The sequence below is a fragment of the Fusarium coffeatum genome, assembly GCF_003316985.1.
Source record: "Fusarium coffeatum strain FIESC_28 chromosome Unknown BRIP53273_contig_122, whole genome shotgun sequence".
Lineage (NCBI taxonomy): Eukaryota > Fungi > Ascomycota > Sordariomycetes > Hypocreales > Nectriaceae > Fusarium > Fusarium coffeatum.
Window position 1 is genome coordinate 215937 of NW_022157915.1, and position 23153 is coordinate 239089.

Here is a 23153-nt window from a genome sequence, read left to right on the forward strand (position 1 = left end):
TTTGGTTCTTATTAAACATTATAAGTATGCTATCAGGTCATTCATTTATTTTCATGGAGGCATTTAGCCATTCAAGCCGATTCTGGAGATCTCGCTCTACTAGAGCAGTTACTCTTGGAATTGGCATTTATACTGGCAATCAGACCAGCCTCATCGTTCCCAAGATGAAATGGATCGGTCTGGGCTTTCTTGCTCGTCTCCACCTGATATGACCTTGTCAGGATGATCTCCCCATGTCTGCTGATATCGGCTGGCCCTGAACTTTGGTAGCCACGGGAGGCATAGCCGTTGCGTCGGACTATAAGGGCACTTATGGAGGGGAGACAGGCGCATATCAAGCCGATGCCCGCTTCTGCATTACTAAAAGATGTTAGTGTGTGCTTGTAATAAGGTTGAACGAGGCTACATACCCAGAAAGAATGACCTTTGTAAAAACGATGGTCTGGTTAGATGAACCTCTCTCCTTCAGAATCATAGCCAATCGATAAATACTGAACCCCGTCGCAACACCGCCGGCGCAAAGAATACCAATAACTCGAAGTCTCTTTCTCATGGAAAGTTGTAGTGACCAAGTAAGCGGTGTAGGCAAGAACAGAATCGCCAAGTCGCTAACCACACTGATGAAGGCATCAGCAGTGATAATGGCGTTTTGATCGAGACAATTCTCCATCTCGCCCATCCAGTAGGAGCTTATGGGCCTGCAGATAAAGATCTTGATGAAGAAACCAGATACGTAGTAGGCGACTAGCATGCCGATGAAGATGTAGATTCCTATTGTGGTTTTCTTGTGGACTTTGCCGAAGACGCGGATTGTAATGAAGAGAAGGGAGAGCTTGACGCCGAGGGCCATCGGGGCGTAGAAGACGGTTGCTGCGTAGCCGTACTAGATGTGTTAGTATTGGGATGGATAGACGTGTTGCTGATGGCTTACCTTGAGGAAGGATGTTAGATCCTTTGAGCTTACTTCCCACTGATCATTACCGGCACCATATTTACTAGCTAGATAAAGTCAGTAAGGTTATTGTAACAGAAGGGGTAGAGACATACCTATAGCAGCTGTGATGCAGTAGCCCACCATCAAGACAAATGAAACATATGTAGCAACTGGATCACCAGTCAGTACCAATCTCAACACCATAACATTCTACACTTACCATCATCCCTTGAAATACCTCCTCCCATAACCTTATACTTTGCAAAGAACCGCGTCGCAACAAACACCGTCGTGAAGAAGAGGGTCAGAACCTGAGTGACATAATTCGTGGTCACGAGTATATCGGCGGGATTATCCAGATTTGGCGTGACTCCTTCGGGTGGAGGCGCGGCACCGGGGAAGCTCATTGTAAATGGATTAGAGCCTTGGTAAGGAGTGAACAAAAGAAGGCTGAAGGATGACAAAGGAAACTTGCAGAGAAACCACAGTTAACTTATGTTATGTACGCTACATAAACGAACAGAAACCCTTATGGACTAACTTAGGGGGAACGTTCATCACTTCTCGGTTCAGACTAATGCGAAGAGCGCTGAAGGGTTACAGCACCGGGCGGTAAGTTAAAGGCATTGCAGTTGATTATAGCTCTGACATGTTTGATCGGACATCGCCTCAGTGGCACCATGTCTTTCTCATTGGTCCCTTATTCTTGGCTGACGTCCCGTAGAGTTAATACTCTCCTTCCGGGGAGGGGCGAAGATCAAGGAGTCAGGGGCAAGGGGAAGAAAAACGTGGGATTAGGTGGTATTCTACAGGGGAGGTTTAAAATTTCCGCGGTATCTGGCATTTCCGTGATGATCTACTGCTGTGGATGGAGGGTCTGGAGGTGATATGAGTGAGACATATATAAGAGAAACTGAAACATAACGAAGAGCCACTGCAGGTTAGGGGCTGAAGGATAATACGAGTATACGAGTATGGCGATAGGCGGAAGACTCGCGTCATGCAGGATCGTCTGTTCTACTTCTCCTCTCGTGAACAACCTCGCTTTCGCGTCAGATGGACTCCTCCCAGCTGACACCCTGACAACCTCGCTTCTTCAAGATGAACTCCATCAGATGGAGAAATCATCATGGAGAAAAAAGATTAATTAGATGTTGCATGTATTGTAGATCCGTGCACTCGGTGCATATTCTCCGCTGTCCTCTTACGAGCCGCAAATCTCTTCTTGAAGCGGGTTCGAATGTAGGCCACTGACATCGAGCTACGTCTCAGAATTGACGCGATCTGCAAGCGTAACATCTGTTTTTTTCGTTTTATTACCGGACTATCCGTCGGCCGTGCGTAGATTGTTCAGTTCACCAAAAGGTCACCGCTCAACGGAGGGCTCGGCAGTGGAGCATCTCTCTTATCTCTCGGCCCATTTAATTCGATCGGACACCAAAAACCGTTGTCTGTCAGACCGTTGGAACTATGAAATAGAGACAGAATTTATTGATTCTTAATTTTAATGCTGTTTCATTTCATCTATCTGAGGTGACTGCTCGGTACAAACAAACATCTCTGCAAAAGAAAAGAAAAGAAGAGTCAAACAATTTCCCCTGCATATCCACCACGTGCTGTCTCCTCTATGCGCGGTGGGGAATGGCTCCATACACAGCGTCACACTCGGTAAAAACTTGTCTGTCTACCATGGACCAGGGTGGTGGAGAGTTGAAGACTTTTGATCGTTCTCTTACCAATCACTCTTATCAAGTAGAATTCGACCATGTCACATCAACTCAAGACTGAGCCTGATGACGATATTAGTGGGTGGGCTATAGAATACCAGACGAAAGCCAAGGAATTCTGACATGAGTTTATTCAGGGGACAATGGCGTCGCTTGTTTGACAAACAATGCCGAGGCCTTTGCCATTGATGCGCAGGAGAACCAACCGTGCTGAGTATCATTGCCAAGCATAGCATAATTCTGTCAAGGGCACGCATGTTCGCCCCATGAAACGATGCTGGTAGTCTCTATATCCGACCTGGTATAGCCGGCTGGTCGATCTCTTTTGAAGAAATTAAATACCTTGGCAGGGCAGATTCTTTTCCCTCTTGAGACATCTCGGTTAGAAACTACATCATTGTCACTTCATCTTTCATCTTCGCTTGTTAGCAGTAACACCTTATCTCTTGATCTTCATATCTATACTTCACAATGGGTGACATCTTTGACGCAGGAGCCAACTCCAAGCTCTTCACTCCCCTCGATATCGCCAATGGAAAGATCCATCTCAAGCACAGGATCGTTCATGCCCCTCTAACTAGAAACCGGGGAACGCCGCTGAATGCCGAATCGACTCCCGAGAACCCAAACAGGGTTTGGATCCCTAATGATCTGATTGCCGAGTATTACTCCCAGCGGGCTACCGATGGTGGTCTCATCATTTCTGAGGGTCTGCCGCCTTCGCTAGAGGTTCGTCACCTGAATTACCACTCAATGCGGTAGAGCTAACATATTACAGGGCAATGGTATGCCTGGTGTGCCAGGAATCTTCCTCCCAGAGCAGGTTCAGGGTTGGAAGAAGGTTGTTGACGCCGTTCATGCTAAGGGCGGTTACATCTACGCTCAACTATGGCACTCTGGCCGCGCAAATATTCCCCAGCTTACGGGCTCACCCATTGTGGCTCCCTCGGCTACACCATGGGATGACCCCAATGAGACCTTCGCCTACCCTCCTCCTCACACCTCCATCCCTGTTAAGCTGGCCGACTATCCCCCTGTGGAGATGACCGTTGAGAAGATCAAGAGCACCATCGGTGACTACGTCAACGCTGCCAAGAACGCCCTTGAAGCTGGTTTCGACGGCGTTGAGGTCCACGGTGGAAACGGTTACCTTCCCGAGCAGTTCCTTTCATCTAACATTAACAAGCGAACGGACCACTATGGTGGTACTGAGGAGAAGCGATGCAACTTTGTCCTCGAGCTTATGGATGAGTTGGCCAAGACTGTCGGACAGGATAACTTGGCTATTCGCCTGACACCTTTCGGTCTTTTCAACCAGGCCCGCGGTGAGAAGCGCGTTGAGACATGGGGCCACCTGTGCCGTGAACTAAAGAGTCGTTTCCCCCAACTCTCATACGTTAGCTTCGTCGAGCCTCGCTACGAACAGATCTTCTCCGAGTCCGAGAAGCAGCAGTTCCTCGGCTCTTGGGGTCTTCCTACCGTCGACCTGTCTCTGTTCCGAAACATCTTCCACGGCACACCCTTTTTCTCGGCTGGTGGTTTTAACGATGTTAACTCATGGGGTGTCGTCGAGAGCGGTAAATATGATGGTATGCTTTATGGGAGATACTTCATTAGCAACCCTGACTTGGTGGAGAGGTTGAGAAATGGATGGCCTCTTCAGCCTTATGACAGGTCTACCTTCTACGGACCTTTCAAGGATAATGCTATTGGTTACACTGATTATCCTTTCTACAAGAATGAATAGATTATAGATATTTGGTAATAGTATTTTAGAATGAATACATTATACAAGACTGCTCTCATCGCGCCTATCATGGCCTTATCTAGCCAACTGAACTTCCAATACCAGAGTCCGTGGGCGTCAATGGCCTCTTACTCTCGTCTTCTGACAGCTCATTCAAAGGCCCCGTGTTGCTATTCTTCGAATTGTACCGTTGTAATGGAGGCGACAGCTGACTCTGTTTTCGACCTGGTGTGTATCGTTTCAAGAATCTAGAGACTCGTGATCTGGAAGACACTGTTGAACCGACATCACTCTTATCAAACTCGGGTGAAGATGTTTCTTGTGGGCTAGGTGGTGGCGTGATAGATATTTGCGGCCGAAGATGTTGTGTTTCCTGCTTCTCAGATTTCGTCGCGCCTACGTCTTCTTCGTCTTTGACCAAAAAGCTCAAGACGTCGGGTTTCTGGTCGGCAAATATTAACTCTGGCTCTGACTCAGTAGTCGAGTCGATCTTGAAAGACAGCGGCTCTGGGACTTCTCCACAGTGCTTCTGCCGAAACGTAGATATCGAGTTATAAAATGTCGATGTATAAAGACGTCTCTGTCTCATACTTCTCAATTGGAGCGTCGTGATGGCGAGCTCTTTCACCATGGACTTGATGGGATATTAGATGGATAACCTAAACTCTCGAGGACTACAACTTACCCATGTTGTACTAGGATCCAAAAGAACCCTGCCTTCCTCTCTTCCCTTGGTAGACAGTCCCAGTTGACTCAGTGCTTCAAAGCTAGCCCATTCTTCTCCAACAGCGACATACTCTTGTTTCATAGCTGTAACGTCGGATTCCTTTGTGGGATAAAACTGCGGTAAGTATCCACAGTGAAGAAATTGTAGGAATACTGGCTGCTCGTTGATGAACCAAGTCTCTCCCAGGTCTGTAAGCGCATTAGTATTTTCCATTGTAGAAATCTATTTGAACCTACCGTTCCCTCGAATGTACACGAGCTTCATGTCTTGACCTCGGATTAAAGTATGTGCCAAGTCCAGACCATGCGGATTCCTGGCTGACTTGTCACCGATGAGGCTGCCCATGATGGCTTTCCCAGGTATACTATTCTGAGCCGTAAAGTCATCCGAGTTCCATACTGGTTCATCGCCTTGTCTGACAATACTCATTTTAAGGCACGGTGAAACATCAAGGGTAGGCGTCGAGTCAACTTCTGCATCGGCTAAATGTGCCTGTGGTATGATGACGGCATGTGGTTTTTGAAACTTCGGTTTCGCAGGCTCTTGAGTAGGTAGCGGAGCTGGTGGATAGGACCAATACGGATAGTCATACTGGTGATTTTGATAGCCTGGATCATAATGATGATCGAAGTGATTGGGTTCGAAATGAGGGCGTCGATATTCAGATCGCATGTCTGGTTCATCGGGACCGTGTATGATCAAATCTGCCACACCTCGGTCCCGGCGAAAACGAGCCCTCAGCCGTGGACTGTCGCGGCTCTGACTTCGGTGCTCTGTCTAGAAGATGGTAAGAATATGGCAAGGTTCTGGTCGGACTGCTGACTTACTCGACTTTCCCGAGGAGGCCAATCTTCTCTTTGCCCACTATTGTTCTCTTGTTCGTCTTCGCTAGAAGATGCATCTTCCACATAAGCACCCTTTGGAGGAGGCTTATTCGTGCTAGGCTGATTTTCATCGGCACTGCCTCTCTCAATCTCACCTTGGCTCAACGAGGTCCAAGTCAGTAGAAGATGGTTTACCACTTTGGTAGGCTCCTGAGGCTTGCGATACGCATGGACCCTGACCCTCCTTTCGCGGTTGCCTGAATCGTCGTCAGAGTCATCTGAATACACAGATACGCCCTCTCCATCAGAGTCGTGATAAGCATGCGAGCCGGGCATGTGGTTTCTAGCTGGCACTTCATCCATGAAGACAAGTTTGTATAGAAACGTGGCTGCATCTCCTTGGATGTGAAAGTGTCGACCGAATTGGGCGACGCGGCCAGATAGTGGATCGAAGCCATGTCCTCTTCCCCGTCCTTCATCTTCACTGTAATAGTGACTTTCTTGATCAACATGACGGACTGGTACAACAGCCGAATTTGCATCGTCTTCATCTCGCTTCGGAATACCAAGATTCTGCCCGTATAATTCATCTGTGCGTACGTGGCCTGGAATTTCTGACTGGCGAACAGGACTGGGAAGTCTCTTCTCAGTGCGGACTGGAGGACTCGGAGCTCTTTGGGGAGGGGGAGCCGGGATTTGACGGTGGACATTGTCTCTTTGCAGAGAGGCTTGGCCGATCTGAATGAGACTCTCAGCTTGGAGTCGGAATCGATTTTCGGCTGGTTCCTTGATCGGCGAAGATCTAAGACGGTCAGAACAACGACTTGGATATTCCTCAAAAGCGAGATACTTGCCCATTGTTGTTGGTCTTGACCAGAACTGCCGCAGACAGAATAGTAATCTGCAAAGTTAATGTGACCTTGTGCTTATCAATATCGGCCAAAAACCTCGCTGCCTTGAGCCACTTCAATCTAGCAAAGATAGTCTGATCGGTAACCATCTTGGAGATCTCCTGCTGAGTCGCTTGAATATTCTTGACGACATTTCTAACACCCTCAAAAAACACAGGTTTCGTGTACGATTGGCCTTGTTTGAGAATATCGCGCAGATGTTCCAGCGTGATAGTCAAGCCTGACATTTCGATGGCGATTTTTTGGATTTCCTGCGGGGCATTGCGCACTGTTCTTATCAGACGGAACAATGTGTTGGATAGTTGTGCGCCTGCTGTTGCTATTCCAGCTATGCTGGCTATTATTGATAGAGGATCCATAGTGAATTGGTTGCGAATTGGCTCAATTGGAGACCAATTGTTGTAGAAAAGAAGACGATAAAGCTCAATTGAAGAGAGCTGAACAAACGCAAAAACTTGAGACTGAACATTCTTGGGGAGCAGGTTTTGAGTAACTGGAAAAACAATAAGGCAATTGGCGAGAAACTGCCTTACGGCTGCCTCAAGCAGGCTGTGCAATGTTCGCGCATGTCTTGCTTCCCCGGATGCAGGTAAGATTCCGGTTCTGAATGTAGCCTATCAACCCTTGCAAAGCCGGGTTTAAACGCCAGGTTGATCAATTTTCAGCCCCCAAACAGGGCAAGATAAGAACGGCTGATTGCCTTGGCATTGAGGGACTTTTGCAAAGACATAATGACCAGTGCTCTTCGGCTGGTTGATCTCATGCGGTAGCTTCCGCTGTAAACCTTTGGATATCAAGTTAAACAAGTGGCTGGTTGTGCGACAAGCCACTTGTATCAGTATGCGCTTGTACAACCAACCAGCCCTTACACAACCTGAACAGGACGCGAATCCCATTGCGAAATTGAGGTTTCTATATTCTATTACCGGTAGTTTAATCTTTGAGACCTCTCAAAATAATCAATGGGGACCGATGTTTGTCAAGCCTTGAAACATCCCATGTTCTACTCATCCACTACTCGGAGGCCTTCACAGCCTTCCCACTTGAACCATGCTTCTTCCCCCAATTTCTAACCTTGACATCCATATCCCATCTAATAAACACCATGACAATCATAACAACCCAACTCAAAATGGTGTTGACCAACCCCGTCCAGAACCCTCCTCTTATAGCACCGCCCATAACAGTCGTCATGACCAATCTGATAATTGTGCTTGTAGCAACAAGCTCTTCTCCTCTCTCAAGTCCTGCAATTGCTCGTCTAGCGCATTCGTCGGGTGTGAGTATCTGATCTCCCTCTTCCAGAGCTTTTGTCACATCTGTCTTGACGCGGTTCTCGTCGTCTAGTGATTTCGTTGGCATTGTCGCCGGGAAGACAGTGTGGACGCGCACGCCAGGTTCTTCGGGGTGTGCACCTGCGTAGAGATTCATCTCTTGGGACAAAGAGTCTGATAGGGATCGGATAGCCGCTTTTGATGGAGAGTAGGGTGTGAAGCCAGCGAAGCTATACAAAGAGACGAAAGAGCCAGTAAAGATGATATGCCGCGCTGCCAATGCCTTCTTCTCGGAAGTCTTCTTGGTTACACCAGGGTTTAACCAGGCATTAAGCGTAGCATGTGCAATATAAGCACTGGAAAAGTAATTGCTATCCATCATGGTCTGAAGCTGCTCGACCGGCGTATCGACAAACAAGGTAGGATGCGCACTACCACTGCAACACCAAACGATATCCGGAGGCGTACCATCATTCCAGGCTGTCACTTCAGCAATGACTCTTTTACACTCTTCAGCTTTGGTCACGTCTGCGATGAGTGAGAAGAAGCGTTGGTCCGAAGAACGAGCAGATTTCTCAACTTGCGCGAGAGCTTCCTTCAGGACTTCAGGGTCTCGGGCTCCAATTGCGACGTTTGCACCTTTGGAAGCGAGCTGGCATGCTGCTGCGAGACCTAGACCCCGGGAACCGCCCGTGATCAGGACTGTCTGGGGATATTAGTTGAGGATGATAAGATACAGGCAATGAGACTTACTCGACCCTCAACAGGGAATTCGTTTCGCGATAAAAACGAACCCATGTTGCTTAGATATGACTAGTATTGTCTGCAGTTTTGAGTCTTGGCTTCTTGGCGATATTGGAGTGTTTTAAGGAGCTTGTTGCGAAAACGCGCTGATGGCTGTCAGCAAGATGGTGAGATTAGAGGTCCACTTCCAGTGGAGGCTGATTGGCTTGTGCTGCTGTATTGCGCCGACACTTCGTAGAGTCAATTGACTGACCGATGGAAGATATAGGGCAAAGAAGAGGATGGTATTGCAATACAAAAATAGAGACAAAGCCAAGGCTCGACAGAATTGGGAACTAAAAAGTATGGGAGGATGCAAAAAGTGAACGACAACGGCAGGATTCGAACCTACGCGTGCGAACACAATGCCTATGATGTCTCGAAAGATAGCAGGGCATCGCCTTAACCACTCGGCCACGTTGTCATACTGTAAAGGCTTCAAATCACGTCTGATATAGTGCAACGTTCACGAATATCTCATGTTCTAGAGGAATCAAACTTTGCCCTTTGTGATACATAGCATATAGAATCTCGTTTGAGTCTCTTGCTTAACGTTTCTATCCAAGCGTTGAAAGTATCGTTATTTCTCATTCAGCTTATGGATCTACTCGGGGTTCGCTTGTGACACATTTGGTGATAAGATGCCCGGCAACGCGTACTAACAAAACAACACTTTTGATCACACGAACTGTCTCATTATCGCTATAGGCTCCTATCGCCGAATGTTCTCCACAACGGCGAAGAGGGCGTAATATTCCGTATCCTCTCCTCCGCTGCATCGCATTCTTCCTCGGTCACATAAGGTTCACCCTGATCATTTACATGCCCATAAAACACCAGAACTTGCCGATCGCTATACTCTGGCCAGTCAGTACAATCTTGAATGCACCCCTGCCGCGGTGGCTGTGGAAGTAATTTCCTCTCATAACGATCTCGGAAGATGTGGTACTCTGCAAAAGCATGCCAGGGGTGCCATCGAGGTCGGTTGATCTTTGTTCCATGGATGGGAAGCGGGCATTCTGCAATGGACTCTGGAGGTGACATGAGGAAGTTTATCAGAGAGTCAAACTGCTCTTTTGTTGGGGGATAGAGCGTCATTGGGCCATTGATTAAATCACCGTGAATCCACATAGACTTGCACTATTCACGACGGTATAGTGTCAGCATCTCTTATTAAGCCTTTGTTGTTGGGTAAACTCACCTCCTCTTCCGTCTCGCCTCGATCAAAAACCACAACACCACCAAAGATCTTGGACTCAGCCCAGTATCCGGCTACGTCAGCAAGACCTCTTGGGTATTGCTCAGGATATCGATATGATGTATGAGCAAACGCGGTAGGAGGTGGGTTATAGAACCTCCGCTCTTCTACGTCTTGTTCTTTTTCTTTCAAAACCTTGTTTCTCCAGTCTTGGTAGAGCTTGTTTTTATGTGCCCCTTCATCGAGATCGTAGATGTAGGCGCCAATTTGATGACAAGCGATAGCTACAAGCTCTATAAGACGAAGGTTGAATCCATCTGACCCAACGCATTCATCTTGGAAGCATTGCAAAGACTATAGAGTATGAGAAGGTAGACTCGAGATACAGAGAGCATTCTGTCTGATATGACTCAGATTAAAATGATTGAGGAGAAAAGCAACTTGCCTTTGTTTCGAAATCAAGTCGACCAAGCTCGAACTGCAATCTATGTTCGCGGGCCTTCTCAATAAATCCCGGACAGATTTCGGAGTGCCCGATAGTTTCAACGGGGTGATCCTCAACAAAACGGAAGCTGTCCCAGAGAGAGTCTTGTGTAGGTAGACCATCGAGCATTTGAGCATATGCGAGCTCAGCTCCTTTCGTGCTCAGAATATTGGTCACCGCTCGATCCAGAGCATTTCGGTGATCACCCTCGAGCACATCTAGGTTGGTATTCATTTTGTTAAGATGAGGCATTATCAAGGGAGGAAGTTGACCTGTTGTCTGTGTGTTGCCTGTTGGTTCGCATTTATTACGTCGCTTACAGATTGAATCTTATTGGACAAACCCAGGCCGTACGGACTCGGCAATGCATGATCAACTGTACTTTAGCCTTTACAGCTTGTCACGTATTTCCGAGTGTGTGAAGCATATGCTATTATTGCTAGTATTGAAAGCTCATTATTTGAGATTCAATGTATTCTTACTCGGTTGTCGTATTCGGATATGCAGTGATCGTCGCCCTTATTATTTATCTGCGCCCTCTGCACAAGCCTTACCCTTTCTGTGACTCAGGTGGGGAAAGCTTTTCTCTCTTTCATTTATAGAAAAATCACTGTTGCAAGTTTATATTTCTACAGCGAAGGTCGCATTACCTTATAGACTTGACACAGTCACCAGGAAATATCGCCAGAGGATGCAAGAACCGGGACCGATACCCGCGGAGACTGTTCCCCAACCTCAACAAACCGTCGATCTACAGAGTAGCCACCCAAACAATACACCTCTTAAACAACATTGCTGACCCGTATACATCAGTTCTCGACGAGACAAATGACGAGACCACATATCCAGAAGGCGGAACAAAAGCATGGCTAGTCGTCCTCGGCGCGTGGTGCGCCATGGTTCCGCCCATGGGTCTACTCAACACCCTAGCAGTTCTCCAAGCATGGATCGCAAAGAATGAACTAGCCGGAATAAGTGAGAGCAAAATTGGTTGGATCTTCAGTTGCTATGCTTTCTTCATCACTGCTTGTGGTGCTCAAGTTGGTAAGTCATTCAGAACCAGAACCGTGATGGATTTGTTGGTTGACAGGTTATCAGGTCCGATCTTTGATGCCTATGATATAAGAGTTTTGATACTACCCGGATCCATTGGCGTCGTCCTTTGTTTGATTTTCATGAGTTTATCTACTGGCGAGAAGTTCTTCATCCACGTTGAAGCTTGTCACTAACCTTGATAGCTTACTACCAATTTCTACTTTCCTTCGGCGTCTTGGGTGGTATATCCTCATCACTTATTTTCACTCCCAGCCTATCAGCGATCGGCCACTGGTTCTGCAAACGTCGAGCCTTTGCGACAGGCGTGGCTTGCTCAGCGGGTGGTATCGGTGGTATTGTCTTCTCACTCATCATTCTCTACCTCACACCGCGGATCGGCTTTCCTTGGGCAATCAGAGTAATCGCGTTCCTATCACTCGGCCTTCTGGTAATTGCGAACATTTGTCTACGAAAGCGTATTCCACCGATTGCCAAGCCAAGGTTATACATCGACTTTGGACTTTTCAGAGACATCAACTTTTCTGTCACCGTTGTTGCGATCTTCCTTGTCGAATTCGCAGTTTTTATTCCATACACATACCTGTGCTCATACGCTTTGGCATACAACTTCGCTCCCCAAGAAGCATACCTTTTGAACGTTCTTCTCAACACAGGCGCTATACCAGGACGAGTCTTACCAGGCTACATAGCTGACCGCTTCGGCGCTTTCAACACCATGATTTTTACATCACTATCATGCGGCGCCTTCGTCCTGGCGCTCTGGCTTACAGCAGGCGACTCACACCCTCGCGTGATGGCATTCTCTGTCCTATTTGGCTTTTGGTCCGGTGCTGCGATTAGTCTCTCGCCAGTTTGTATATCTCGAGTGTGCAAGATTGAGGATTACGGGAAATCCAACGGCATGGCCTACTTTGTTGCGAGCTTTGGTGCTTTGGTAGGAATTCCCATTGCTGGATCGCTTTTGGAAGGGGACAGGGGATATGAGAGGTTGATTATTTTTGCTGGAGGGTTTTATATGATTGCCTGTGTGGCTTTTTGTGTTGCGAGGGGAGTAGCTGGGGATGGAAGTTTTCTGCGTTTTGAGTTGGCAGAGCAATGCAACTATAGCTCAAGTCGCACTGTTATGGCAAGAGGAGGTGACTGCTGGGATCATCCTAGTAGACGAACTATAAATACTACGCAAGTTCATTTTCATGACCTGCACAATCTAAATATGGTTAGAAATATGCCAACAGCTCAACTTCCCTATATCAAATGTACTAATGCCGTTGACGACCCCCTCCATTGGCGGCATGTCGGCCGAAGGATCAAATGCGTTGGATGTCACTTTCATCTGGTATGCTGACTCCGCCTTTTCCACAGAGATGCACATCGCTGAGAAGGACTTTAGTAATACCCCAAGCATATGTTGTGTAAAACAAAGGGACCGTCTAGTTGGATTGGCTTTCTTTGTTCTACACGTGGTCTTATGCTTATAATATAGGGGCCATGTTCATGTCATCGTCTTTTCGTTCACTTTCGCATTGCTTGCAAAAAAAAGATGTCACAGACTCGACCTCAACGAAGGAGTCAGTTCGGAATCCGGCATTTAGCAAAAGTGGACTTGGATCTTGGTATCGCCGTTGAAAATGGCGGAACGCCGCTGAGTGAGATCGTTGCCCCGGGGCGAAGAGGTAATCTAACGAACTGCCAAGCTGATCGTCGGCTTACTCATAACTGCCGAGATCACTGAAAGCAGAGTTATACTCCGCTCTTTGTCAAATTGTGCCCAAGTGAATCAGTCATCATGTGGCGGATGACTGTTAGGATGTAGTGCAACGCATGTCCCACGGGTAAGCTTCCGACAACCGGATATCTTCCTCCCGTAGGAATACCACCTGTGAAGGTGAACCAAAACCGAAATACCCAATACAAGTTTTCAAAATCTGTATAAAAATAAGATTCTGATTTTCCAAAGCACGTTGGGGCGCAGTTCTGGGGGCTAGTGCCAAAGCCCGCTGACGATGCCGAGAATACCGCATGTCAGCTTCTAAGCCCAGTTATAATGACTTGGAACCAATCAGAGAAGAGTAACACACGTTTGACAGGTCTCGGGAGAAAAGTGTTCCGGAATTTTGGTCGGGCTGAGTTGAGCTGTTGCTATTCCCAGCTGAGGTGAGGTGAGGCGTTGTGAGATGATGATAGTGTGAAGCTGATATTCTGAATAATAAGAAGAGCTTTCATGAGAGACTCCAATTTGTATATAATGGATGACATCTCCTCTCAGTTGACAATTCTCATCATCACTATCACTTCAATACAACACAAACAATCAACTCAACTTTCACTTAGAACAACTTACATCCACTTCATCTTCTTTCACTTCTACCGCAAATCAAAATGTTCGCCAAGATCTTTTCTATCTCTCTCCTTGCCTCTGCTGCCCTCGCAGCCCCAGCTTCCAAGACCGTTCGCTCCCACCCCGACAAGACCGTCACCCTCACCGGAGTAACCCACTCCGTCAACGCCGGCCTCGGCGGTCTTCGCTTCGACCCCGACAACGTCGTCGCTGAGATCGGTGACATCGTCGAATGGCACTTCCTCCCCGCCAACCACTCAGTTGCCCAGTCCAGCTTTGGCGAGCCTTGCAAGCCTCTTGCTGACGGCACCGGTTTCTTCGCTGGCTTCAACTTCGCCACCATGGAAGGCCAGGCTCCTGATGTCTTCCAAATCGTCGTCGAAGACACCAAGCCAATCTGGTACTACTGCCCTCAGCAGAAGGGCAACCATTGCCAGATGGGTATGGCTGGTGTTATCAACCAGAACTTTGGCAACCAGGACTTCAGCCTCCGAAGACACAAGGAGCTTGCTGCTTTGACTGGTGTTTCGGTTATTCCTCCCGTCGAGCAGGGTGGAAAGGTTATCCCTAACCCCAACCCCAATGGCGGTTTCTAAGAAGCTCTCTGTGCTTGGCGACTTCAGCTAGGCTGAGTGGATTTTCTTTGACTTCCTAGTGAAGAGCAATTGGGGATAGATATGGTGGTTGGGCTCTGTATATAGAATAGCGGTTTGCTTTCTACTTTTCTTCATTCCTTTCGAGATATATATTCGACCTTCAATAGACTTCATTCCTTTATGTTGCTTACTACCAACTGAGTGACGTGACAGCAATGCGAACTTTGCTCCCATCCGGTGCAAGGGTATCAATTTATTATATCTCTATTTTACAAGACTCATTAAACATTAAATGAGCAACTGCTATTATTTACAGTGACTCCGAAGACTCCGCGCCTGACCTAGTGCCATGGATCGGAAGATTCAGCTCCTTCATATGAACCAAATACGCCTCATCATTATCCGCATACTCCACGTCATACGTTCGATCACAGACAATCCCAGAAGGACTAATCTTTCCATGCGGCGCCCTGTCAACCTTGGAAGTCGTACCTAGAGACATCTGGTGTCCGCTCTTGCCAGGCGCTCTGCTGTTCGGGCCCTTGCTGCTGCCGTAGTTGATATAGCGTGTGGTCTCGCCAAGAATCTTGGGGAAGAGACGGACGAACAGGACGCGGATGGTAGGCATGCAGGCGCACCAAATGCCGACGTTGGTTTCGATGGTTGACCACTTGATAGCGGGGGAGTATTCCCATGATACGTTGTTCTGGGGGTCCCTGCCGGCAACGATAGTGGCATAGAGACGGAGGATACTCATGATTGTGACACTAGATATATGTTAGTTTCGGGAGGTAGGTATATGTACTTGGGTAAACTTACAAGATGCCAGCGCTGAACATCAGTCCTATAGCAATTTTCTTCCTCCAGTCAAGGCTCATCTTCCGAAGCTGCGTGAGCGGAAGACCCAGAATCCAGAAGTCCATGGCGATGTTGATAGCTGCACTAGACCAGGTAATCGCGTTGATACTGGCACATTTGCCCTCGTGTCCGTGATCCCACTTTGTCCAAAAGTAACTTATCGGCTGACACTGAAAGATAGCAACGAGCACAAACGTGATTCCATAAGCCGTTATAAACGCGACTGTTCCCCAAAGTGTCCTCCTAAACTCAGCAGCCGGGAAGATGCGAAGGTAGAAGAAGACCAAGGTCAATTTGAGAGTCGTTTGCAACAAGAAGTACATAACAGCGAGAGCATAAAAGTTTCGACCAAAGCTTGTAATTTGATCGGGCGTCAAGGTCCAGATATCGGTGCCGATACCATTGGGCGCGAGTCCGTATGAGTTGATACAGATGCAGGGAATGGAGAGGAGCATCGTGATAAGCATGAGCAGATCGTCTATACCGAAGGGGAGTTTGTAGGCGAATTTTGTAACGAAGCGGGTGAGACAAAAAACGCCCGATAGAGTACCCATTACATCGTTGAGGACGACAAATCCGGCCTTTTCGCTTCGAACGGGGGCGCCGCAGAGATTCATGGTGGTGTTCTTTGTAACTGGTGGGGCTGTAAGTACATGAAGGATATGAAAGAGTAACAAGGTTGGTTACATAAGGCTTCTGTGACTGTACATTCAGCCAGAACGCATTTTTCGATTTGTGCTTGTAGATGTTCATTTGTACATGTGCATTCGACGTCGTCGAGACCACAGGTTGATTGCAGAACGTTGTTGACAAGACATTTTGCCTAGAAACAATCAGTTACATGTCACATTTCAAATAATGTCCGGTACATACCGCACAACTGGGCAAGGTACCCAAGATCAAACCCGAGTCGTGGTCCAGGGCAGCCAATGCCAAGGGCAAAGCCACGAGGCAAGCGAGGATGCCACGGAATAGCTTCATTATGTGAGACAAATGTCCCAAAAGGGAAAACAAAAAAAGATGAACGTAAGGTCGGAAGTTAAAGAGAGACACGCATTGCTTCTTTTGTCTTTCCTTTAACGGCAGGTGGGAAGGAATGGGATGGGGGAATACATATAAGTAGCGGAGCCGATCAGCCCTGAACCAGAGACAGCTTGGCCCAGGAGACCGGTGGTTAGTCTTAGTCTACGGCAGTAGAAGAGATTAGACCATCAAGTTCACAAAGCGTGACGGTCAGACGTGCACAGACGGAAAATCCGAATCAGTCGTGACATACCAGATCCAGCAGTGGAGAGACTAATGGAGGACCTACTGCAGAAGACCAAGCAGTCTAAGCTACATGGAAGTCATCTTTGCTCCGGTAGAGGCTTGAAGAGTAATACTAGATTGATCTCTACTCCCAGGTAGGCATAGCCAAGGAGAGATGAATCATGAAACACTACCAAAATGTTTATTCACGACCGTCGATTTTCCATTCTTCTACGGTTCCACCGTCACAGCGTGATCTACAAGCTCCATACTTTTTCTTCTTAGCCGCAATCGATTCCCGAGGGCAGGCCCGCAGATCTACAGCGACTCAGGGTTGCTGTGCCATTAGCCTTTTCTGGTAACAGGGCTGTCGGGTAGTGTTCAGAAATAAGTAGTCCAGCATCTAAGTGAAGCTGTTCAAAGTATTCTGTCTCTCAAACTCTCGGTCGATCTTCTGACACTCTGACGCGGAGTCAATCCGCCATCTTTTGACGTAGTTGAGTGAGTAATTTACTGGAAGTACGGATAAAGCGCTCCTGTCAATCGTGTGATGTTCACTAATTAACGTCATCATAGCGGTGACTGACTTTACATAGGCGGTTTGTAATAATCAGGACATACTTAGTAAGTATTGTAATTGTCCATAGCATGGCATTGAGATCGTCTCTCATGCCTCAACTGTAGGGTTACTACCAAGGGGATATATACTTTTGACGATGACACCCTCAGCAATGCAAAGAGAGATAACAGGACATCAATTGAGAACAACATCAATGACGAAGAACAGTACAGTGACAAGATCAAACGACAAAACTGGAGAACCGCTTACAAGAGTCTTGATAAGACGATGCGCTTATAGCCACCAACCTCACTAAGAGACATTTAGTTCTTGTCAACCGCATTTTCGGAATAAAACAAGCGGCTCGTCGTTCTAGCGGCAGACTTTAGTTTCTGTTCTTCAACGCATTGGGAAAGTGTTTCGTTAGTACAACTTTCGCCGTTTCTTCTCACTTTTAATTGCTACCCACCACCCACTGAAGACATGATGCCACTAGGCCTGTAATTGTTGAGTATAGTGGGTATCTTTAGACCCCTGCCCCTGAGTTTAGAGCACTAGGGCAAGACTAGAGGGGTATTTGAGTCATGGCCTCGCAGCGAGTAATGGTATTGCGTACATGATGGTGTTATCGGCAACTGAGATAATAAAATATGACGATGCAATGATTAGAAGTTCGGATGAAAGCCAGCAAGTGCATCGTGCGTGTTTTCAGGTTCGATGGGCTGAAACTTTGCGGGCTGAGTGCATGAACTTCCAAGGCCAGGTACTGTAGCGATCAGTGGAGAGAGCCCTGTCGACGTGGCGAGAGTGGACCTGGAGTCTTTGTTCTCTTCCATTTTGGCTCTCTTTCAACTCTGTTGATCCACTCAACTTTGACTTGAGTCGTTAAATGACTTATCACGGTCATTTATTCATTTGATAGATGTCAACTCTATCGTTCCTTTCCGCTCTGAATTGATCATCGCCTCCTTTGTTCCGGATCGACATTCGATTGCACGTGGCTTTCAAGGATGCCGTCTTCCGAATGCCTTCCGCTACCCTTCCGCTGTCTTGTCGCTGCTGATCCAAGGTCGCTTCCCGCAGCAGCCAAGAATTACCAAGGTCACTTCCCGAGGTTCTCGTTGTCTTCCATTCTTTTTTCATCTCTAATTTCCGACTTGCAGCTTCGGCTATCAAAAATAGAGGCATGACATCCTTACAGCGTTGCATTTCCCCTGTGTCTGGGGACAGTCGACCTGCCCAGAAGGGACGTTCACCCAGCGGGAACCCTTGCATCCGGGAATCTCGACTCGACCAACAGCTGTCAAACTATGCCCATGTTAGTCGAGACCCTTGAGGGTAGGAATCCTGAACGTTTATGCATGCATGTGTCAACCAACAGATGTAACCAGATAGCAATTGTAAAACCAGAATAAATACCACTTCATCCTGTCTCTGTCCTGTCTCTAGTCTCTACCTTACTACCGTCCGTCCATCACTCGTTCAAAAGCCAAGCCGCTACAATGAAGACACTTTTCTCCTTGGCGCTTCTACCGCTAGCAGCTTTAGCCGCTAGTCCAAACTCCAAATGCCGATGCATGCCTAGCGACGCTTGCTGGCCCTCCACCAACGCCTGGTCTTCCCTCAACAAGACCGTAGATGGCGCTCTCATCAAGACCGTCCCCATCGGCTCGCCCTGCCACGATCCCACATATGATGAGGAGGCTTGTACAGCCTTGCAGAACGCTTGGGGTCTACCCGAGACTCAGTAAGCTTGGCCACCGCTTTATCAGCCCAATCTTCTAACGTGATTGCAGCATCGAGTCCTCGTCGTCGGTTATGCAACAGTTCTTCGCCAACCAATCCTGCGACCCTTTCTTGGCACAAAGTCGACCCTGCACTATTGGAAACTATCCCAACTACGCTGTCAAGGTCTCCAACGCGCGCCAAGTAGCCGCCGCTGTGCGCTTCGCCAACGATAACAATATCCGGCTAGTCATTCGCAACACAGCGCACGAGTACGTTACCCGTTTCCATCTACCCGGAAATAATTAACAATATTCTAGTTACTTTGGTCGCTCCACAGGTGCAGCCTCACTAGCAATTTGGACGCACCATCTCAAGTCCAAGGAGGTTATCCAGTGGTCCGACAAGAACTACTCGGGCCCGGCCTTCAAGCTAGGCGCGGGTATCCAGGGCGCTGAAGCCGTCGAGTTTGCCAGCGCGAACGGTCTCACCGGCGTCCCTGGCGAGTGTCCCACCGTTGGTCTCGCTGGCTTTACTCTTGGCGGAGGTCATTCTCCGCTAAGCACCAGTTTCGGTCTTGGCGCGGACAATACCCTTGAATTTGAAGTTGTCACTGCTGCGGGTCGTATCGTTCGTGCTTCTGCGACTGAGAACAGTGACTTGTACTGGGCTCTGGGTGGTGGTGGTGCTGGTAACTTTGCGATTGTTACGTCGATGACTGTGAGGGCGCACAAGACATCTACCATTGGTGGTGCTACCCTTACTTTGGGTGCGGGATCAAATAAGGATGCCTATTACGCTGCGCTTGAGAAGTTTCATGAACTCCTTCCTGCCATGGTAGATCATGGTCCTACGGTCGTTTACCTCGTCACTGGCGCTGGTCTATCCATCAAGCCTGTCACTCTCGCCAATTCGACCGGCGACTATGTTCGGGACAAGGTTCTTGCGCCTTTCACTGAGTACCTTACCAAGCAAGGTCTCAAGCACACCGTGTCTTACAGCACGTTGAGCTTCCGGGATCATTACGAATTGTACAACGGTCCTCTTCCCAATGGCCACATCGAATCGTCGCAATTCCAATATGGCGGTCGTCTCATCCCTCGCTCTGTCCTCGAGAACGACAATGCGGCTTTCAGCAAGGTCATTCGCAGTCTCCTCTCCAGCGGCCTCGTCCTCGCCGGTAGCAGCGGTACATTCATTGCTCCCAAGGGCGTATCCAACGCTGTTCTTCCCGCTTGGCGCAAGGCCATCATGTCGATGCAGATGGGTACGCTCTGGGATGTTAAGCGTTGGGATGATATGCTTGCAGACCAGAAGAAGATTACCGAGGTATACATGCCTCAGCTTATCGCTGTGACGCCCGGCAGTGGCACTTATATGAACGAGGCAGACTTCAACCAGCCCAACTGGAAGGAAGTGTTTTACGGTACTAACTGGGACCGTCTCATGGCTGTGAAGAAGAAGTGGGATCCTAAGAGTCTGTTGTATAACTGGAGGGGTGTCAACAGTGAGGTTTGGACTGTTGCCAAGGATGGCCGTATGTGCAAGGCCTGAGCTTTGAGTTGATTCTTTGTATATTTTTGCATTAGAACTTGTATATACTTGGCAGAGCATAGCATAGCAGGACAGCGTTAACTATGATTTATTTATTTGCAGAATATTATTGAATCAAGCCAGTTGAATACAGTCTTTAACTATTGACGTCATTGCTCTCAAAGGTAGTTTGATTGACAGACAGACACAGAATGGCTGCTCATAAAGGTTCCCTTGGGCAGAAATCCAAATCCACTTCACTTAGTGAGATAGTTCGACGTCAGTTCCATGTCAGGATTCCATAAACCGATCGGTCACATTTTGTTACCCCTCCATCGGGTTTTGACATAATTGGCAGGTCGATCTCACGTTTTCCCCCTCACCTTAGAGCCGAAGCTTGATTGGCGGCTCCGATCTCGTGTCACACAAACAGTCTAAAAATAATTAGACGTTCCGAAAGGAGAAAGAAATAGAGAAGGAATGGGTCTCATGTTTGTTTATTTATTGCATATTTCCCTCCTTCTATGGATTCTCTCTCGTATGTTCCAAGGTAATTACGGTGGAGATTGGAATGCGCTAGATTACTTGCCACTTCCGCATCTCCCGGTTCTTCACCACGTCAAGAGTCATTAATTTGCGTCAAGAAAGGACGACCAACAAACCCAAGATGGCGCCGACTTACAAAATCGCTATTATACAGTTTGAGCCAAAGGTTGGTCAGCCCTTGTCTACGTCTACGGTTTTGCATAAGTGATATCCGCGTTGATGTCATCCGCTGACTCACCCAGGCCATCGCTCTACAAGAAAACTTCAACAAAGCAGAATCCCATCTTCGCGTAGCAGCATCAAAAGGAGCCGACATTGCTCTCCTTCCAGAATTTCACTTGACATCATGGGAACCTGAACACCCCGAGTTCGTCTCGGCCAGCAAAGAATCAGCGTCTTACCTTTCAAAATACCAGGCTCTAGCCAAAGAGCTCAACATCAACATCGTTCCTGGCACCATTTGCGAAGTGCACAAGGTTCCCGATAGCCAAGATGAAGAGTTGAGAAACATGGCATACTTTCTAGCGGCAGGAACTGGTGAAATTATTAGTGCGTATCAGAAGAAGAACCTGTGGCATCCCGAACGACCGCACTTGACATCTTCAACGCACACGCCGCATACAGCATTCGATACACCACTCAAGCACGCCAACGGAAAACCCGTACGCGCGGGAATGCTGATCTGCTGGGACCTCGCCTTCCCAGAAGCATTCAAAGCTCTCGTCAACGATGGCGCAGACATCATTCTCATTCCATCATACTGGTTCATGAGCGACGCCGGTGACGAAGGTGGTGATCTAAACCCTGATTCTGAAAGACTCTTCCTTAACTGTGCTCTAACGGCGCGGGCTTTTGAGAATACTGCCGCCGTCGCGTTTTGTAACGCTGGAGGATTGAGTTGCGTGAATATGCCGATTCTGGGACCTTTGGGAAGAATTGAGGTGGGCGAGGAGAAGATGGAGGTTGTCGAGATTGATTTGGATGTTTTGAGGATCGCTGAATCGCAGTATAAGATCAGGATGGATATGCAGAGCGAGGGGTGGCATTACAAGTACGGAATGAATGCTGGAGAGGGATCATAGAAAAGTGAATATCCAGCAAGGTATCTTGAGCCATCTGGTAAGAATTATGATAAAGTATACGAGCAATCAACAATTAACAGTCTGACCTGCAATTCTATATGTAAAAGGTCATTCTGAAACTCCGTTCTGCTCCCCATTTGTCTTGACATCCTCCTCAAACTCTCCCAGTTCCTTGACCTTCCTGACAACCCTTGCCGGCGACCCAACAGCAACACTCCAATCCTCAATATCCCTCGTAACAACACTGCTCGCCCCAATAGTACAGCCCTTTCCAATCTTAACACCCGGCAGGATCGTCACACCACCTCCAATCCAGCAATCATCTCCAATACTGATCGGATAAGCATATTCGATATTGGCCCGTCGGCTACCAACCTCCGTCTCATGCGTGGCTGTCGATATCATAACGTTTGGTCCGATCATGACTCTATCGCCGATGGAGACGATAGCCGAGTCCAGGACCGTTAGGTTGAAGTTGGCGTAGAAGCGTTTGCCGACGGACATGTTGGGGCCGTAGTCTACTCTGAAAGGAGGCTCGATGAAAACCTCGTCGTCTCCTACGTGGCCAAGGAAGGATTTGAGCATCTTGGCGCGGGTTTGGGTTATGTTTTCGATGTTAAGATCTTCGCCCGAGGGAAACCAGGCGTTGTATTCATGCATGGCTTTGCGTGCGGCTAGACGCGCGTTTGTGAGTTTGGGAATGAGTGAGTCGTATCTGGAGGAGTCAGAATAGCTTCCTATTGTGAGTATCACTCTTTTACTAACAGCATGCCTGAGATCATCCTCTCATACTGCTCGCAATGTGGGATGTTCGCCAGTTTGGAAGCCTTCTCCAGCTCGACGGGGTTCTTTTCTTGGGCCGCCATTGTGCTATAGTATGATCTTGAATGGTGAAATAGGACTGAAACAAGTGATAAGCTGAAAGTAGTATATTGTATGATGGAAATATCGTGAAGGAACTTTGCCGCTTTTATGGTTGTCATATTAATGCCAAGGCTCTGCG

At 47.9% G+C, this 23153-nt stretch overlaps 11 protein-coding genes across 11 annotated transcripts; 5 read left to right on the forward strand and 6 right to left on the reverse strand.

Annotated features, from left to right (window-relative positions):
• Window positions 1-71: 71 nt before the first annotated feature.
• On the reverse strand, window positions 72-1341 carry FIESC28_05700 (uncharacterized protein; the record flags this gene model as incomplete). Its single annotated transcript, XM_031159845.1, has 5 exons — window positions 72-360; window positions 411-883; window positions 932-999; window positions 1048-1104; window positions 1155-1341. The coding sequence occupies 5 exons, from the start codon at window positions 1339-1341 to the stop codon at window positions 72-74; spliced, it is 1074 nt and encodes a 357-aa protein (XP_031016160.1).
• Window positions 1342-3132: 1791 nt separating this feature from the next.
• Window positions 3133-4408, forward strand: FIESC28_05701 (uncharacterized protein; the record flags this gene model as incomplete). Its single annotated transcript, XM_031159846.1, has 2 exons — window positions 3133-3390; window positions 3440-4408. The coding sequence occupies 2 exons, from the start codon at window positions 3133-3135 to the stop codon at window positions 4406-4408; spliced, it is 1227 nt and encodes a 408-aa protein (XP_031016161.1).
• Window positions 4409-4487: 79 nt separating this feature from the next.
• On the reverse strand, window positions 4488-7229 carry FIESC28_05702 (uncharacterized protein; the record flags this gene model as incomplete). Its single annotated transcript, XM_031159847.1, has 5 exons — window positions 4488-4937; window positions 5094-5323; window positions 5372-5912; window positions 5963-6860; window positions 6907-7229. 5 exons carry the CDS (start codon window positions 7227-7229, stop codon window positions 4488-4490), a joined length of 2442 nt encoding a protein of 813 aa, XP_031016162.1.
• A 655-nt stretch (window positions 7230-7884) lies between these two features.
• On the reverse strand, window positions 7885-8942 carry FIESC28_05703 (uncharacterized protein; the record flags this gene model as incomplete). Its single annotated transcript, XM_031159848.1, has 2 exons — window positions 7885-8850; window positions 8898-8942. The coding sequence occupies 2 exons, from the start codon at window positions 8940-8942 to the stop codon at window positions 7885-7887; spliced, it is 1011 nt and encodes a 336-aa protein (XP_031016163.1).
• A 687-nt stretch (window positions 8943-9629) lies between these two features.
• On the reverse strand, window positions 9630-10843 carry FIESC28_05704 (uncharacterized protein; the record flags this gene model as incomplete). Its single annotated transcript, XM_031159849.1, has 3 exons — window positions 9630-10067; window positions 10129-10418; window positions 10567-10843. The coding sequence occupies 3 exons, from the start codon at window positions 10841-10843 to the stop codon at window positions 9630-9632; spliced, it is 1005 nt and encodes a 334-aa protein (XP_031016164.1).
• A 662-nt stretch (window positions 10844-11505) lies between these two features.
• FIESC28_05705 (uncharacterized protein) lies at window positions 11506-12928 on the forward strand (the record flags this gene model as incomplete). Its single annotated transcript, XM_031159850.1, has 3 exons — window positions 11506-11653; window positions 11848-12599; window positions 12887-12928. 3 exons carry the CDS (start codon window positions 11506-11508, stop codon window positions 12926-12928), a joined length of 942 nt encoding a protein of 313 aa, XP_031016165.1.
• A 1116-nt stretch (window positions 12929-14044) lies between these two features.
• On the forward strand, window positions 14045-14599 carry FIESC28_05706 (uncharacterized protein; the record flags this gene model as incomplete). The annotated part of the gene is made up of 1 exon (XM_031159851.1): window positions 14045-14599. The coding sequence occupies one exon, from the start codon at window positions 14045-14047 to the stop codon at window positions 14597-14599; it is 555 nt and encodes a 184-aa protein (XP_031016166.1).
• Window positions 14600-14909: 310 nt separating this feature from the next.
• Window positions 14910-16438, reverse strand: FIESC28_05707 (uncharacterized protein; the record flags this gene model as incomplete). The annotated part of the gene is made up of 4 exons (XM_031159852.1): window positions 14910-15366; window positions 15419-16100; window positions 16166-16280; window positions 16331-16438. 4 exons carry the CDS (start codon window positions 16436-16438, stop codon window positions 14910-14912), a joined length of 1362 nt encoding a protein of 453 aa, XP_031016167.1.
• Window positions 16439-18766: 2328 nt separating this feature from the next.
• Window positions 18767-20543, forward strand: FIESC28_05708 (uncharacterized protein; the record flags this gene model as incomplete). Its single annotated transcript, XM_031159853.1, has 3 exons — window positions 18767-19011; window positions 19061-19261; window positions 19310-20543. 3 exons carry the CDS (start codon window positions 18767-18769, stop codon window positions 20541-20543), a joined length of 1680 nt encoding a protein of 559 aa, XP_031016168.1.
• A 646-nt stretch (window positions 20544-21189) lies between these two features.
• On the forward strand, window positions 21190-22150 carry FIESC28_05709 (uncharacterized protein; the record flags this gene model as incomplete). The annotated part of the gene is made up of 2 exons (XM_031159854.1): window positions 21190-21234; window positions 21311-22150. The coding sequence occupies 2 exons, from the start codon at window positions 21190-21192 to the stop codon at window positions 22148-22150; spliced, it is 885 nt and encodes a 294-aa protein (XP_031016169.1).
• A 108-nt stretch (window positions 22151-22258) lies between these two features.
• Window positions 22259-23016, reverse strand: FIESC28_05710 (uncharacterized protein; the record flags this gene model as incomplete). The annotated part of the gene is made up of 2 exons (XM_031159855.1): window positions 22259-22865; window positions 22916-23016. 2 exons carry the CDS (start codon window positions 23014-23016, stop codon window positions 22259-22261), a joined length of 708 nt encoding a protein of 235 aa, XP_031016170.1.
• Window positions 23017-23153: the final 137 nt, after the last annotated feature.